Consider the following 17,278-nt stretch of genomic DNA (forward strand, 5'->3'; position numbering starts at 1 on the left):
AGTTAGTTTATTTTATTTAATTGAATATTATATTAAAAATATTTTCTAGTAAATTTTAAGTGCTAAATTAGATTAAATATTTTAGTGAGTTATATTGTTATCTAAAGTAATTATATTATTAAAACATATAGTATTTACATACTTTTCTTAAACAAAAGAGTTTTTTTTTTCTTGCAATATTCTTTGAAATTTTTTTTTTATATATGTCTCTCTACTAAACTCCCTACATTACACGGGCTTCTAAACTAGTTTGGTATAATTTGAGATCATCATCGTACCCAATATATCCCACCCATAGAATAATTTGAGATCATGAACCATTGTTCCTTCTATATATTGTTTAATATTCATGATTTATTGTGTATATTAGTAATTTGGGGTTAAATGTTGTAATTTCTTGTTACTGGTTTCTGCCTTTCGGCATTTCTTTTGCTCCAATGAACAGTCAAAGAATATGCATGCCAAAGAAAGTATTGTTTTTATTTTTACTATTAGTGATTTAAACTTAATTGAACAATTGCTGTAAATTTGATTTTATTCTTATAGATTATAATATTCCTATGTCTAAATCAACTAAAAAAACATCTCCGTCAATCCTTTTTATTAACATTTCTGGATAGACAACGTTAGTATCACTAGTTTTCAAGTGTGTGATAAATTAAACCGTAAGAAAATTTAAAAGTTGCACTGCAAACCTAGAGAAATTTCACATAGGCAAAAACCATAAAAATTAAAGTAATGACAATACAAAATGATAGGGTACTATTTGTACTGAAAAACTACAAGACCCAGATTTGAATTTTAGTTAATACCCAACAAGCAAGCACATAACGATACAAACTGATAAATGTAAAAGCAAACGAAGTTTTTTTAATCTATTTTCCGACCTACATGTCACTACTTTCTAATGTTCTCCGCTCTAAAGAGAAAGATGAAAAATGAAAAATGAAAAATGAAGAAGAAAATAATTGGTACTATTTTATCCATCATAATCACATTCAGCAAATTTATTTTCAGGATAAAACACTGCCACTACTTGGTTTCCGCCAAATTTCCTTCCATTCATTCCTGCTCGCGCTCTGGAGGAACTCTCTGTGTCGGCATATTCCAAAAAGACCTAAAACAAACAAAAGAGTCATAAACTTTAGTAAAGGTCGAGAATAGACAATAACAAGCAAATACTTGGAAACATCTCCAAGCTCTGATTTGGAGAAAAGAACTTCTTAGGTACCTTTCCGACTCCAGGTCCGAGTTCACCGTTTGATCCTGGTCTTGGTATGACAACCCTCACCAAAGAACCTAAGAACAACCAACGAATTAGATGAGGAGAAAAAGAAGAAGAAATCAACTGACAATGCATGAGGGAGAAAGTTGTTTCAATATAGGCAATTTCTTTATAGCAGAAATGGAGGTTTCCTAAATGTTGCAGCGATAGATAATAAAAGACAAAATATCAATGGACATCAGAGCTTATTAAACCGAAAAAATAGATTAGCGTAAACGTACCAAACTTTTCACCCTCTTCTTTCATATCAATCATTATATCTTGATACTCATCGTCATCTCTAAGATCATCCGCAGTAACAACTTCAGTTAAGCAAACAACTTTCGTGGGAAGTGCTCCAGGTTGAAACATCATCTTCTGTAATTCATGAGCAGTAATAGATCAAAATCAATAAACATGAATTGATGCAAGTTATGTGGCATGCATATCTATTAGAATGTTCATCAAACTTTCAAATACCAAAATAAAGTAGTGGGCTATTACCCATTTTACCACATACATACAATGCACTTTTTAAATCATGTGCGTCAAATTTTATAGTTCTTTGGTTTTGAATTATAATGGAGTAATGAACTGTAGTAAGATGACTCATTGAATCATGTGCACTTCTTATGCAGTTGGGAGCCACTTAATGACATTGGGGGCAGTGAAATGTAGTTGATACATCAATGCCAAAGTCTAAAGCCTAATAAGTAATAACTATACATTAGTGAGCTACATGAACCAAAATCAACGTGGGAAATCATTACAACAATGATTATATACCTACAACAAAGAAATCAATTTTAATGATCATGTTTTTGTTTTTCATTCATTCCTATCTAGAGTCATGCTCTTGCAAATCCCATTTCTCCTATCAATTTTACTCCTCTAGCCTAAATTACTTTCATCCTACCTCTTGCTCTTCTAAGCTCCTTAATGTTCCAACTTCCAAAATATAAACGATTTCTTGCATAAGTGGATATAGCATAGATATTAACTATGTAGCTATAAGAGGGAATCAAAACACAAATGGCAAATTAAGAAGTTGATTGCGTATTTTAATATTAAATTTTAAAAATCAATCTGTACAACACAGTAAAAGTGAAAACAAAAGCAAGAGTTTAGAACGTCATGGAGAATAAAAGAAAAATCCAGTTAAAAGCTATAAAAGCATGAGAAAACAGACAAAATATAACACTAAAATTAATAATAATTAGCAAGTAGCACACAAATGTAACCGAATGAGAAAACTATTCGTAAAAAATCCCAAATGAATACTGAGAAGATATAGATGTGTTTTAAGTCGATGTATTTGGATGAGGTCTCAAACAGCCATTCATCAAACAAAGCCTTAAAATGTGTTATTACCTATGTTATCTGAACTTGTATACCCATGTTCAACTCAGATACAAATACAAGTTTCCAACTTTCCAACTTGGCTAATTTGTCAAAAATACCAATATAGAACCAAATTAATGGGTTCAAGTGTCCTACCATGTGTCACATGGTTCACGGTCAACTTTAATAAGTTATACACCAGTACGAATTCAGATCGTGATTTGCTAGATTTGTTGTTTGCTGGTCTGGGTAGTTTGGTTAGATTTCAAGATTCATAATTAATATAAAACCATTTGATTCGTAAGATTTTTTTAAAAAATGTTTTTTTTTTTGTAAATTTAGAATTAATAGCTACATTATGTTTTTATCTAACAAAATATTTTCTAGGATCAGTTAAGTATTTTGGTAGCTACTTGAAGTTCAAATTTTTAAGATAAACCCTGACCAGTTATCTAAAAAATTAACTGCTTTCCTCCATATCTATACCCCAACCCCTACCCTGCCCAGCTACTTTAATAGAAGCACATGCCTTCCCATATATCCGAATTTCTGGTTTCCTTGAAAGAAAAGAAATCTCACCCCTTCATCTTCTAATAAGAAACAGGAGACAATAAACTCTCTCTCATCACCTGCCTGTTCAATGAACTGGTATCCCTACGTTGTAAGTTTTTGTCTTCTCTTCTCTGTCTTCAATTTTTTCACGATTTTGCGCACTCATTTAACGTTCTCTTCTCTACTTTCAATCTCTGTCTTTTACATTTACTTATTTGGCAAACTCTTTCTATTTTCTCTTCTCTATCTTCTACATTCAAATAGGTGATTTCTCCAACCCAAATCGCAAATCATGGAAATTTGATCTACCTCGGTTGGGGACAATCAAATTCAATCAGTGTTTTGTTGGGAAGAGAGCATATCATGTGACGCAACTCGTAACCATGTTCAATGTCAAGGGTTCGACACGGATACTTAAAGTAAAGTGAAGAGCCCGAGAAAAGAGGTTTTAACAAGCAAACAATCGCCACGTAATATACAGATCTTACTTTCAAAAGGTCCCAGTAAGGTACCTAAGGGTATACATTGTACCCAGGCACAATCGCAATCATTTATTATTCAACTTTAATGAGCATGTTGAGGTTGTTCTCTGATTACCTCAGAGGCTCAGACGTGCAACTTCCATGTTTCATGTTTGGGAAGGAGCAGAGGAGGAAAGAAGGGCAGGGTTTTTTAAATCATTCTCACAGTGGACCCATAAGAAAAATCATATTAAGGAAGTATTAAATTGACCATGGTGATATTGACAGCTACAGGACGTTTAGCATGGCTCATGCAGCTTAAGAATCTTAAGCATACAAAGCCAAACGATAAAAGAGGAGGGTTAATATTGTTTGGGGTGCTTTAATCTCGTTTACACAACCAAAAGTTTTCCCTAATACTAATCCCCCAGTGAATTGCACATTGGGACAAGCGAATCAAGGACGGTGCTGGATTTTTGTTGAACCTATTTTGGTTGAATTAAAAAATCAAAAAGCAAATAAGAGAGCAAATCATGTAACACTACAATCAAATCAACCATAACAATGCATGAATAGCTGATTAGCAATCTGACATGTACTCTAAATGTAGCCAGTGGTAGATCCTAGTCAATCTGAAAATTGGATCATTTTTCAAAAAGAACTATCCACAATCTGCTTCCAATCCACATGAGAGCAACCATTTACCAAGTGTCACAGACTACAAGATTAAAACAATTTAGGCACATTAATCAGATGACCATCCTGATCAAATTTGTTTTAGTTTCAAACAGAAAAGAGTATCCATAATCACACAGTTAAGAACTCATTTTAATTTAAAAAACATTTTCGTACATCCCAGAATTCATAGACCCATCTACACCCTTTATGATCATGTACACAAAAGATCACAATCAGGTACAGACACAGAGAAGAGTATCCATAATCACACAGTTAGAACTCATTTTAATTTTAAAAACATTTTCGTACATCCAGAATTCATAGACCCTCCTACACTCCTTATTATCATGTACACAAAAGATCAAAATCAGGTAAGGACACAAATTAAATATTTAAAAAGCTCATACCTGCAACATTATCTGTTGTTGTGCATGCTGCAAAACAATCTCTTGCTCAGGCTTGGGTTGAACAGCTCCTTGACTAGCACGTCTAACCGTGAGTGTTTTATCACCCATCTTAATTCCATTCAGAGCTGCACAAGCAACATCAGTGACCGAGGGATCATTGTAAACACAAAATGCATAGCCCTTGGAGTTCCCAGTTTCTCTGTCCTTCACGAGATCAAAACCTCTGAGGGCCCCAAAAGATTCTAGCAACTCCCGAATCTGCACTTCAGTTAAGTAGTATGGTAGTCCACCCACAAAAATACGATCAGGGCCCTCGAGTCCACCAGCCGTCCCTGGTGTTAGTCCAACAGCTGCAAGGTTCAGATTTGGATTGGGTTGACTGGGACCGAGAGTTGCAGCAAGAGACGGATTATAGTCACTAGGCCTTCGCACCTTACATGCTGTACCCTACACAAGTGCAAATATTGCCCAAAACATAATACGATAGGAAGGACAAAAAATTCAAAGTTCAGCGAGTACAAAGAATCATATAAAACCAAAAGGCACCAAGCTCGGTAAACCAAAAAACAAGTAATGGAATTCAAAGAAATGAAAGTTGGAGCCTTAAGAAAAAGATTTTTCGGACAGCAAAGCCTTAAAATCAAGACAATAAATTTCACAAGGTGTATGTAGATTAATTGCGGATATAAGTGCAAAAAATAAGGTTTTGGTCACGATCGCGAAATAGATTTTGTACTTAATGCGAATGATTTCGCTGTCAAGGCGACCTATATTTTGGTCAAGATAATCTCAAAAACCTTTTAAAATAAGATCACAATGCGGTGTTGCAACCTTGTTTTTGCACTATTGACCGGTGGTTGTGGTGGTGTAATGATTGAGGACAAATGTTTGTAACTGTTGGGGCCATTGGGCGTAGGTTGGATGTATTGTCATTGCACAAAATATAAAGTGTAATAGAACAACAGTAGTATAGGAAGACTGATAGAAATATAATTTATTAATATGTTAACCAATGCCAAACTAGGGTATTTGGAGGATACTGAAGCTCCCAAGTGTATAAAACACTTTGTCAAAATAAAGCATAATCTTTTTTTTTTCCCTTCCCTTCATTATATACACACAAAATTGGATGCCTTGGCAGGAAATAAAAATTTCAATTAATAACTAGTTAAAAAAGATATTCCTTGTAGATGATTCTTTCTCTATTGCCAATATTGCCTTCTTTCCCTTTCCAAGTGATTCTTCAATTCATGATATCTACTCACTCAAATAAGAGACATAACTTAAAAGATTAATATGCACCCTCTATCACAACACAATATAAGGTTTAATTTGCAACCACACTATAGAAAAGAGAAGGATTCCACTAAGCTTGATCCAAGTACAGGAAATTGTCTATCGAATAAGACTCAAATGAATGATAAACCTTAGGTCATGAAACTATTTGTTTGAGTCTAAGGGAGTTCCGAGTTATACTATTTAAATGTTCTTGAATGTTGAAACAGCAGTAGACTATCGGTGGTACACTTATAATCAGAAATCTGAACAAAAATACAGCTAGTTTACAAGTGACCTACATTTGTGCATCAGTAAAAAACAATCTTACCTCAAATATGATGCCATCCAATGCCATGGCATTGCTAGCTTCCTCCACAGACCTCATCTCCACAAAAGCAAACTTCTTTTCATGATTTATATAAACATTGACAACAGCATCACCTGCACATTGCAAAATAAAATAAGGAAATCAGAACACATGCCATGTAAAAAAGTAATTAACTACTTAACAGAAGTACAACTTGACAAACCTGGTCCGGCAGTATTTCCCCCAATTGCAGCCATAACATGGCTAAAAAAGGTTGCCACCGACTATAAAAAAAAAAAAAATTTAAGTCATTGAAGTGACCATTATAGCAGTAACAGCAATACATTAATTAAGAAATTGCCTGAAATACCAGCAAAAAAGTAAAAAACAAACCACCAAGCTAGTAGTCAGGCAAAAAAGAAAGACCTCATGCAAATCCCATGGAAAATGTGTAAACTACACTAGAAAAATCAAATAATAGCTCTCAAGAACATGTAAACTCGAGATATTTAAGGTCAATTCAAATAAAAGGAACCGACAGTCATTTCATCTGCAGTCCTCACTGTGCTCCAGTATCAACTAAATCAACTATCAAGCCAGCTATTTCTTTCTCTCAGAATTTTAAAACATGTGAATTGAACACACTATAAGTACTTCTCTTTAAATATAGATCAAGACTGACAGTACTCAAGTAAAACCAGATATGACTTATCATGAAAGTCACTAATGAGACGACCATAACAACCTGTTCGTTTGCTGTTGGAGGTAGCCCGCCAACATATACTCGGCGAGCATGCCGAGTAGCCTGCCACAGAAAAGAAAAAAAGGAACTAGTTAATAAAAAGAATTTTTTTTCCACAAGAAAAGAAGAATAAATGCAAAAGCCTTAATCCCAACAATATAGGGTCAACTAACTCAACATGAAAATCAATAGGGAAAAAAAAAGAAATTTAAGAACTATTATCTAAGTGAACCTGCTGAGTCATTGCCTGCATAGGCATAACAGGAAGAGATCCTAATGGCTGCATTCAATAAGAATAAAAAGATTAGAACCTGCATCATTCAAGTAAAATGTGCATTTTTCTAGCCTACAGCATATGCAAAGTTACCTGTCCAGGAGTCAGCTGTAACATGTTTGGGAACATTCCAGGGATTGTTGGAGCTGTTCCAGGCATTTGGCCCGTAAAGGCTGATCACAGAAATATAACATTAGTATGAGCAAATTAGTGAAACAATTAAGGAGACGCATACAGAAAATAAATTTATATTACACTCTATACATTGATTTAGTGTTCCTTATTATAATGGGCCTAAAGATTTATACTTCTTTAGTTTCAGTTATAATGCATTGTATCAAAATGGTATGTTAAATCACGTACACTTATTTATGTGAAGTTGTTGATGATGTTTGCTACCAAGGATCAATTGGAAGCAACCTCTTTGTTAACACTAACAATGGTAAGGTTGCTAACATCCAATCCCCCAAACTCCGCCTTGGTGGGAGCCACTTGATCGCATTGGTGTAATGAAATGTCATTTTATTGGTACACTTGTATTATTAACAAAAATAAAAAGAAACTTCTAGTATTTATAGGTGCTTCCTTGGCTCTTGCAATCGCACTTACTAGTTAAAGATGAGAGTAAAATAAATCAGATACAAGTGGTGGAGTAAATTGCAAGACTACCAAAACAGGCAATAGTTGCCGTTGAAGACGTACTGGTGCATTGAATCCTTGTTGTATATATAAGCTACAGAAGTCGGCTCACGCCCAATGTCAGCAGTGTCGGGCAAAGTAACCAACATTGCCTTCTTATGCAAAACAAATAAGACACAAAAAAACAAACACCAAACACAACAAACCAAAAAATGTTTTTCAGTTCCGGAATTATTTCACCAAGTAAATAACTAAAACAAAAATATTAACCCAGAATAAGCTATATAAGTTTAGCAGATGCTAGAGAGGATGACAAACAAGTAAATCTTAACAAAATACGACCATTAACACTATCAATAAAGCTGTGGAACAGAACCACAGACCTTTACAAAAAATTCAGCGTTGTAAGTGGAGAAGAAAAGAAGGTGATATGGGAACACAGAATAGAAAAGGATAGCTTAAAATTATCAGCCAGACCCTAGAATGTACCTGCAGCTGTGGTTAACATTGCAGAAGTTGGAGGTGCCATGTCAAACCCACTTATCCTTTTGCTGTAACAACAAAAGTTAGTATGGTAAAATAGAAAATGAGTGAGCTAGGTAACATATGACTACAGAAAATGTCACAACCACCGGTAGATAAACACCGCAACAAAAACAAGGAAGAATAGAAAGTACAGAACTACAAAGCCAACAAATGGCACACTAGTTTTCAACACTTAAATGAGGCTTTTAGTCAGACATTTTCGACCTATATAATAATGCACAAAGTAGATAATGCAAAAAGTGTACAAAGGTGGAGAAATATCTCAAAAGAATCCCTCAATACAAGGCATCCACCAAAGATAAGGGGATTGAAAAAAAGCACATAGGGCCACAGAAAATGCTCTGTCTTTCAGAAATAAGGAATCAGAAACTGATATAGTAAAGATTACTGCATACCCGTTATATGAATTATGCAATCAGGTAGATATTTAATCAATTACACTAACTACGGGACATATTTATAGAGTTTGATACCAATTTGAACTACGAACCAACAGGTACAGATGCTACTACCACTGTACAGACTACTGATGAAGAAGATAGAAATGCAAGAAGAAACTTCAAGGAAATTAAGTTGAAATAGGACATGCTCATATTTACAACCAAACCCTAAAGAGGTAAAATCAATTTAAAGGACAGGTTAATCTATGTGGAAAATAGGGAAGTATCAAACAAAATTTATAAACCAAAAAATTGATGCGACTATAATAGTTAGATCCGCAACCAAAAATACACTATCAATTGTCACACATTATTTATAAATGAATTTATCCTATACTTACCCAATTAGTGCATGATCAAAGAATAAAATCTCACCATCAAGTCTCAAACAAGATTGAAGCATGTGTCTCTAGATTCAAAGCTAACTTTTTCAGCAGACTAAGGAGAAAGATGATCATAATACATAAATTCATCATTCTCACAACTAATCCTCTCCGTGGACAAAGAAGCAACATATTATCAAAGAAACAAGAACCAAAACAAATGGCGCACTTACTATTTTTACATCAATAATAAAACATAATTCAAATAGAGGTGTTTAACGGGGCGGGTTGACCCAACGGGTCAAGGGTCAGGTCACATTTTTACGGGTCATAAGCAGGTGGGGTCATTGATGGGCCTTGGTGTAAAGGTTCGGGCAGGGCCGGATCGGGTAATTATAGGAATTGGTTGTGAAAAAAATTTTAGCACTTTTTTTTATATTTTATATGATATTATTATATACATAGGTGGGTCGACCCATCGAGCCATAAAGTAGAATAAAAAAAACTATTATATGAACTTTTTAAAACGAGTCAAAGTGGGCCGGGGGTTTAAACAGGCTTTGACCCGCCCTAGCCCGTTTAAATTTGACATGATCCGCCCCGACCTAGCCTGTTGAACACCTCAAGTTAGAAAAAAAATGGGATGCATAAAAAATACTCTAAAACTTTAAGATTCAAAATTTATATCCATGCAAGACATTATCCTAAGTTAGAATTTAAAGTCAATAGCATGTGCACAAAATTAGTGATGATGCAAAAAAAATGGCATGCACCTTTTGTAAGAAACAAACAGTTAACCAACCTCTTAGAACGAGAACGCGATCGAGACCTTGACCTATGCTCTGATCTTCCCCTTGAACGAGAACGGTGTCTACGTCTCTCATCTCTACCACGATCGTAATCTCTCCGCCTAGACAACAATTAACAGACCCTCAGTTAGATGGTATAAGAGGGGGAACACAAGTGTGATAACATCTTCTAGAATAAGATATTCTCAAAGTATAGAACTTAAAATCTTTTAAAGCGATTGGATCCAAATGGTAGTAAACAAATTCCTAATCCACACAGAAGGACAAAGTAGACGATCGATATTTCCTTATTCCAAGAGGTGTAGCCTCACAAACAATAACCAATCATAAACTTTGTAAGAAAATTGAGACCACAGTCAACTTAAAAGTGTTTACAAGTTACAATATCAAAGCCACATACGTTCAGAAAAAATGTAATTATCAGTGATACATGTCTCTGAGTATGAGAAACCACTCTAACAATGCCACAAAGCGTATAGAAAAAGTCATTTAAAATGTTTAGCATGCTTTCTAGTACTCATAGTTCTCTATCACAAGCAATTCATCAGCAAGTACCAATTAAACACTAGTACAAGAAAAATCCTAGGAGAATTCTAATGTTGATGAGCAAAAATCATAAATGAAGCCCAATTGTTTCTCTTTCTATGTAGTTAAAATTTATGTTGAGCTTAAAGTACAGGCCCAAGCCAAGACAGCTGCATTCCAACCATTTTGCAAAAAATGCAGTAACGGAAGTAATGTGGTTATTATAACGTATATTTATCGATCAAGTGCGTGAGCTATCCCTTGATAAAGCTGAAAACACGATTTTTTTACACCTTTACAACACGAGAAATATTAGCTCATTCTTTCTGAAAACCTTTACATGGTTGATGCGGCCTTGTTTTTATACTATGATTCCAGCTAATAGCACAATAACAACAACAACAATGCAACCCTTAATCCCAAAATAGTATATACTAAATGATGATGGTCCAGTTGAATTTCAAGCCCGCTGAGACCAACATCATGTGGTACCCTCCACTTTAGGACCCAAGAAACTCCAGCCGAGCCCCATGGATCAACTCCCAACTTGGACTAGCACAACAAATAGCCAAGCCCAAGATCCAACCTGAGACAACATTTATCATCTTAATGCCCCAACTTAGGTTACAAGTCTACATTAATGAGCTAGGCAATCCCGGAAAATAGCACCAAAGAGCGAAAATGGAGTTATTAAGCCCTATTGACGATATTCTCATACAAACAAAAACTAGAACAGAAAAAAAATTTTGATATTTTCAGGTAAACAATCAAAGGAATATGTATGTTTACCATAATTATAAAGAGATTTTAGGCTTTGTCATTGATGTAGTTCAAGTATGCAGGAAATATGGAAAGAAAAACATCATAAAGCTAGATAAACATCACAGCGCTGACCAGAACTCATTGAGATGACTAAAGTTGTTTTGGAAAAACACTGGACGCAAAATTGAGTGAGAGAAAAGCAGAGAGCCAGAGATTAAAAATATTACCTATCACGATCTCTACTTCTGTAATAATCATCATCATCCTCTCTATCTCGGTGGCGGTCACCTTTGTCAATCCTATCCTTATGCCTATCTCTATGACGATCATGATCTCGATCTCTATCACGAGATCTCTCTTTGTCTCTGTCTCGTTCCCTATCCCTGTCTCTATCCCTATGCCTATCCCTATCACGGTCCCTTTCCTTATCCCTGTCCTTATCTCGTTCCCGACCCTTCTCCCGGTCCCTTTCTCTACTTCTTGAAGATTCCCTTGCACGATCATGAGAACCATCCTGCAAAATGCATCAATATTAGCACATAATCAGCAATATCACAGCTGAGTGATGAAATGTATGTACTACCTCCTTCTGGATTTAGTTATATCATCAACTATTCAAATCATCACATGATCATGGTCACAATTAAAGGGAGTAGAGGTGCAGCAAAGGTCCCTTGAAGTCTCAAGTGGTACATCAATATCAAAAAAAAAAAAAAAAAAAAAAAAAACTCCAATTGTATTCAACTTATAACATTAAATTCTGTAAACGGGGTTTAAAAACAAAGCTTTACAGGTAACGAAAGTTTTATAATGCAATAAAAGAGTCCAGCAATCAAGTATTTATGAGCTTTGAAACACTCTTTCGTACTTAAATATTCCAATTCCTTTAAGAAAACAATTAAAAAAAACAAAACAAACGAAACAGAATTACAAATCAATACCTGAGATTTCAAGTCATTGAGTTCACCAAGGCCACCATGGTCAGGATCTTGAGGTTGTTGAGAAGAACCATTTCTATCAGGATCTTCCTGATAATCCGACATCTTTCAGCTAACATCCAATCAAACCAAAGGCATTACTTAATAGAACAACTAACAAATCAAACAGATATAAAACCTCAAAGAAATCGATAATCCACTTCAACTACAATGGTAAACTCACTGTTAGTTAATTTAAAATTTCACACAGTGCAATAAATCAATCAAATCTGCTCATCAAATTTCAAAATTCTTTAACAATATAAGAACCTTAATTAGAATTTTAAAAGAAAATACGGAAGCATAAAGAAAAGGTGGCATCTCGATAGGGATGCACGATAAATATGGAGACATACCTGTATGAATGAGATGAGAGAAGAAGATTGCAAAAAGCAGCAATGGAGAGCAAAAGAAGGAATTAGGGTTCTTCCGAATGAAATTTGTATTGTTTAGTCCTTAGACTTTATTTCGTTCTGGCGTTTCTCGGTTCTCAACTTTTCACCTTCTACCCTTATTAGTATAGTTATTACGGATATGTAATATGTAATCTAAGTATTAGGATAATTTCATTAGTTTTCTCAATTACTTGAACTAAAATTCAATATCGAAACACTATAAAAATGAAAATGATCACTAAAAAGATTTGGTAAGCATCAATAATAATCGTTAATAATAAAAACAATATTGATTGTGCTGAATACATGTTCACTCTTTTGACAAAAGAAATAACATTAATTTAATGTTTGCGGCATTAGAATTTAGACTTCAAAAGTTTTCTAACAATATATTATATGTCATACTCTGATAACCGAGCGAGAAATGACTATCATTTAGAATTTGCACTGACTTTTAGTACACTTAGTCACACAAAACACGCGATTGGACCGCGGTAAAGTCGTGTAACAGACACGACTGGACCGTAGCAGAGTAATGTGTTTTATGCGACTCTACTGCGGTCAAGTCGTGTGTTTTACGCGACCCCACCGCGGTCCAATCGCGCATTGAGTGTGCTAAAAATCAATGTAAACTTTAAACGGTCGTCATTTCTCGCTCAGGTATCAAACTTAGGCATATAATATATCTTTGGAGAGCTCTTGAAGTCTAATTTCTAATTCTGCAAACTTTGCATTAATGCGATTTTCCTATCAAAAGTTACGACCAAAGGAGTAAATATGTATCAAATTTCAGCAAAAGCAAACTTTAAACGATCGTCATTTCTGGATCAGGTATCGGAATTGGACATATAATATATCTAGTTTCTAATGCCACAAAAGTTGCATCAATATGATTTCCTATCAAAATTTATGGCCAATAGAGTTAACATGTATCAAATTTCAACACAAAACGCACAACTAGGTTTAGTTTCCAATTTTAAAAAAATTGCTTTCTTTCTTATAATTAATATTTATTATTTTAAGGCATATTCTATATCGTAGGCACGAACTTTTGCAAAAGGCTATTAATAGCAAATCTTAAAAAATATTCACAAAATAGCGTTGTACTTTTGAAATTTAAGCTGTCGCAATATTAGTACCCAAAAAACGTTAGATTATACGTTAAATTGTAAAATTTCATTTTTACCCTTGTCTTTTTCATTAAAATACAGTAATATTATGTCCTTAAAATTCCACAGAATAGCATTCTACTTTTGAAATTTAATATGTCATAACATAAATATTAGAGGTGATCATGGGCGGCCCGGCCCGAAAAAGTGAGGGTTTGGGTACCAAAATATGGCCCGATGGGCGGGTTTGGGTAGAAAATAAGTGGCCCGATTTTTTTTGGGACGGGTTTGGGATTTGGTGTTTGGCCCGCGGGCCGGCCCCGCCCAGCCCGAAAAAGTGTGTGTTCATGATTTGCATTTTAAATTTGTTTTATATTATGTATAATATGTAACAATTGTATTTGATTATTTCAATTATTTTTAATTTGTGTTTTAAATTATGTATAATATGCAACAATTGTATTTGTAGTTTTGTAAATTTCTTTGTCTTTTTTGGTTTTATTTATTTTAGTTTTATATTTTTATTTTTTTGGTTATTTACAAATCACGGTGATTGATTAGAAATTATTAAATAAAAAAATGAGAGTTTTTAATTTAAAGCATTATTGATGAGTGCTTTAAGTTATAGTGAAATAATCATGGTTATCTTAAAATTAATTTAAAATAAAAAAATAGAAGAAATTGTTTGGTACAACACTGCAAGCAGCAGGAGGGAGGCAGGGACCATGAGTTTGTCATTTATATTGGCTGCTTCAATCTCTTTAGATTTTCAATACTTCATAATAGTACCTTTTAGATTGGATAAATAAATTTTACATAAAAATTTTAAAATTATAAAGTTATTTAAATTTTACATAAGATATATAAATAATATATAACATAGGCCCGCAAAAGCCCGCACAGTACGGGTTTGGGCAAGAACTTTTTGGCCCGCACTTTGGCCCCGCCCCGGCCCGGCCCGCATCAATGGACAGATTTTTGCCTCTCGGCCCGACCCAAACCCGGCCCGGCCCGGTGTTTGATCACCTCTAATAAATATCCAAAAAACGTTAGATAATACGTTACATTGTGAAATTCTAAAAGTATAATGCTATTTTGTGATATTTTTTTAAAATTTGCTACTACTGACCTTTTGCAAAAGTTTGTATCTACCATGTAGAATATCCCTTATTTTAATTTAATTATTATTAATAATTTTAGTCTAATAATAATAAATTTTGATTTTATAATTTAAAATAGATTTAAGGGAATTTTTGTAAAATCATTAAAAATAAAGTGGCAACAAATTGAAAAAGGTGACGATTTTTAAGGATTGAGTTTATTTTTTCCAATTTTTATTTGTTGTCACTATATAAATGTACCATCATTTTTTGTATGAAAATTACGAAATTTCCCCTCATCCCTACAAGATCATCACAACACTCTTTCTAAAAATCATTAATTTTAAACAAACATCAATTTCAGTAGATTGTAACCAAATTTTTTGTATATTTAAATTAAAAAAAATTGGAACATGGCCAAGATGCACAAAACGTTTAACTATCGATATAATTATTAATGATTTCCTTAATTACAGAATTGCAATATAAATATTAATAATGACAATTGGCAGAACCCCTTAAATCTGTCACATGTTCTTATACATCAAAATTAATAGATTGTATAATGTATGATATTAAGATTTATATACAAATAATCTATTATTTTTTAGTGTTTTGTTTTGTAAATTTTATATTAAGATGTATATACAAACAACCAATAGTAAAAATATATACCTTACAAAATAATTTGCTTTTAGCGGGATATATTTAGCGACATTTAATTTAAATGTATTAAATGTCGCTATTTCAAATTTCTAATAGTTTATATAAAGGATTTAGTGACATTTATTAAACTCTTTAGCAGCATTATACAAAATCACACTAAAGCTTTTTGCGATATAGGATATAGTGACATTTCTCACAAATGCCACTATAGACTATAGTAACACTTATATATGCCACTAAAGACCAGATAAAGTGTCGCTAAATCACTTTATAGTGGAACTTAAAATAAAAACTAAAAATTATTATACTAAAAATTATTTTATGCCACTAAATTCAATGTCGCAAAAAGTTAAATTTGTTGTAGTGATAAATATAATAATATGTAATAGAATAAAATCAACCTTACCTTATTTAATTCAATAAATAAAGCAATAAACCAATTTGAATGTTTCATGTGGCAAATCTTTCTAAAGGTGTTGAAATAGACTACATTTAATAAAGCTTAATTATAAGTTTATTAAGCTGATTGGGGTTATTAAGTAAGTTAATTCGAGTAATAATATTATTATTTTGATAATATTGACTCAAGTATTTCATTTGTTAACATTTTCAAGAAAGGGGTATATTTTATTTAATGTATAAAATTTGTATAAAGAATACTTCGATAAAAGTGTATTTTGATAATATTTTATTAATTGATTACTATCTTATCTTTATAAAAATAAATTTAAATAAAGTATTGAAAAATAAATTCCTAAATGTAATTCTTATTTATACTACCAATTACTTATTTCATAAATCGTCTATTATACCCTTACAGCATGTCTTATATAAGACTGTCTTACGATGAGACGACTTTAATAGAATTTAATGGGTCAAAGTTGAAAATAAAACCCATTCTTATCCCCATCTAACCGACATACCCCTTCCCCATTTCTTTCATCATCTTCATCTCTATTATCGTCACTCGTCAATTTTCATCGCTTCTTTATCTTAAATTTCTGGAAAAACACAAACTCAAGTCCTTGATCTTAGTTCGTTCATACAAACTTGAATTTTTGTTCATCATTATTATCCATTAAAGAAGAAAATCTGAAAATTCCATCTTATCCTTTCTTCAATTCGAAAATGAAAAGTGAGTGGGGAGTCTTTTGTATTCTTTATTTCATTTATTTTAAAAGCTTGTTATTGGGTTCAATTGAGGTATCAAGTTTATGATTTCTATTTGGGTTTATGTTCAAGCTTGTAGGTTCTATTGGGCTTGATTATTGGTTTGATTGGGTACAGTAATGAAAGAAATTGGTGTTAGGGTGTGTTCTTCGATTGATTTCAAGCTTGTTTGTCTTCCATGGTCATTTTCAAAGTATGTGTATAAGCTATTTGTGAAAATGCTAAAGTGTAGTTAATGGGTTTTGCAAATGAAAGCTCTCGGTTTTATCTATTTATTTCAAAGGGAGCTTTATAAGAGTTATGCATATTGATCACTATTGGGTTTAAATTGGGGATTTTGTGATTCAAATTGAAGTTCAAGATTGAAAGTAGAAAGGTCCTTCAATGGTGATTGAGGTAACCCACAAACTATTCTATTTAAATATTAATGGAATGTTTTAAAGTAGTTTGGTATTTGTGGATTCAATTTGGGTCTTTGATTCAAGTTTAGGTATCAAGTTGAATTTAAGATGA

General features: G+C 33.2%; 1 protein-coding gene across 3 annotated transcripts; it reads right to left on the minus strand.

Annotated features, from left to right (window-relative positions):
* Nucleotides 1-719: 719 nt before the first annotated feature.
* On the minus strand, nt 720-12,880 carry LOC130804778 (splicing factor U2af large subunit B-like). Of its 3 annotated transcripts, XM_057669372.1 has the most exons (14): nt 12,682-12,880; nt 12,290-12,398; nt 11,576-11,862; nt 10,055-10,162; nt 8,433-8,494; nt 7,398-7,477; nt 7,263-7,310; nt 7,034-7,093; nt 6,512-6,572; nt 6,310-6,422; nt 4,704-5,150; nt 1,507-1,642; nt 1,232-1,299; nt 720-1,117 (listed from the first exon to the last, which is right to left on the minus strand). In XM_057669372.1, the coding sequence occupies exons 2-14, from the start codon at nt 12,389-12,391 to the stop codon at nt 980-982; spliced, it is 1,710 nt and encodes a 569-aa protein (XP_057525355.1). In that variant the 5' UTR covers nt 12,392-12,398; nt 12,682-12,880; the 3' UTR covers nt 720-979. The 3 variants fall into 3 exon arrangements, with proteins under 3 accessions (XP_057525355.1, XP_057525369.1, XP_057525362.1); XM_057669386.1 differs by lacking the exons at nt 10,055-10,162; nt 11,576-11,862; nt 12,290-12,398; nt 12,682-12,880 and adding an exon at nt 8,007-8,095 and having other exon boundaries at nt 8,433-8,451; XM_057669379.1 differs by lacking the exons at nt 8,433-8,494; nt 10,055-10,162; nt 11,576-11,862; nt 12,290-12,398; nt 12,682-12,880 and adding an exon at nt 7,974-8,098.
* Between the last annotated feature and the right edge of the window lie 4,398 nt (nt 12,881-17,278).

This window comes from Amaranthus tricolor, chromosome 2 (assembly GCF_026212465.1).
Source record: "Amaranthus tricolor cultivar Red isolate AtriRed21 chromosome 2, ASM2621246v1, whole genome shotgun sequence".
Lineage (NCBI taxonomy): Eukaryota > Viridiplantae > Streptophyta > Magnoliopsida > Caryophyllales > Amaranthaceae > Amaranthus > Amaranthus tricolor.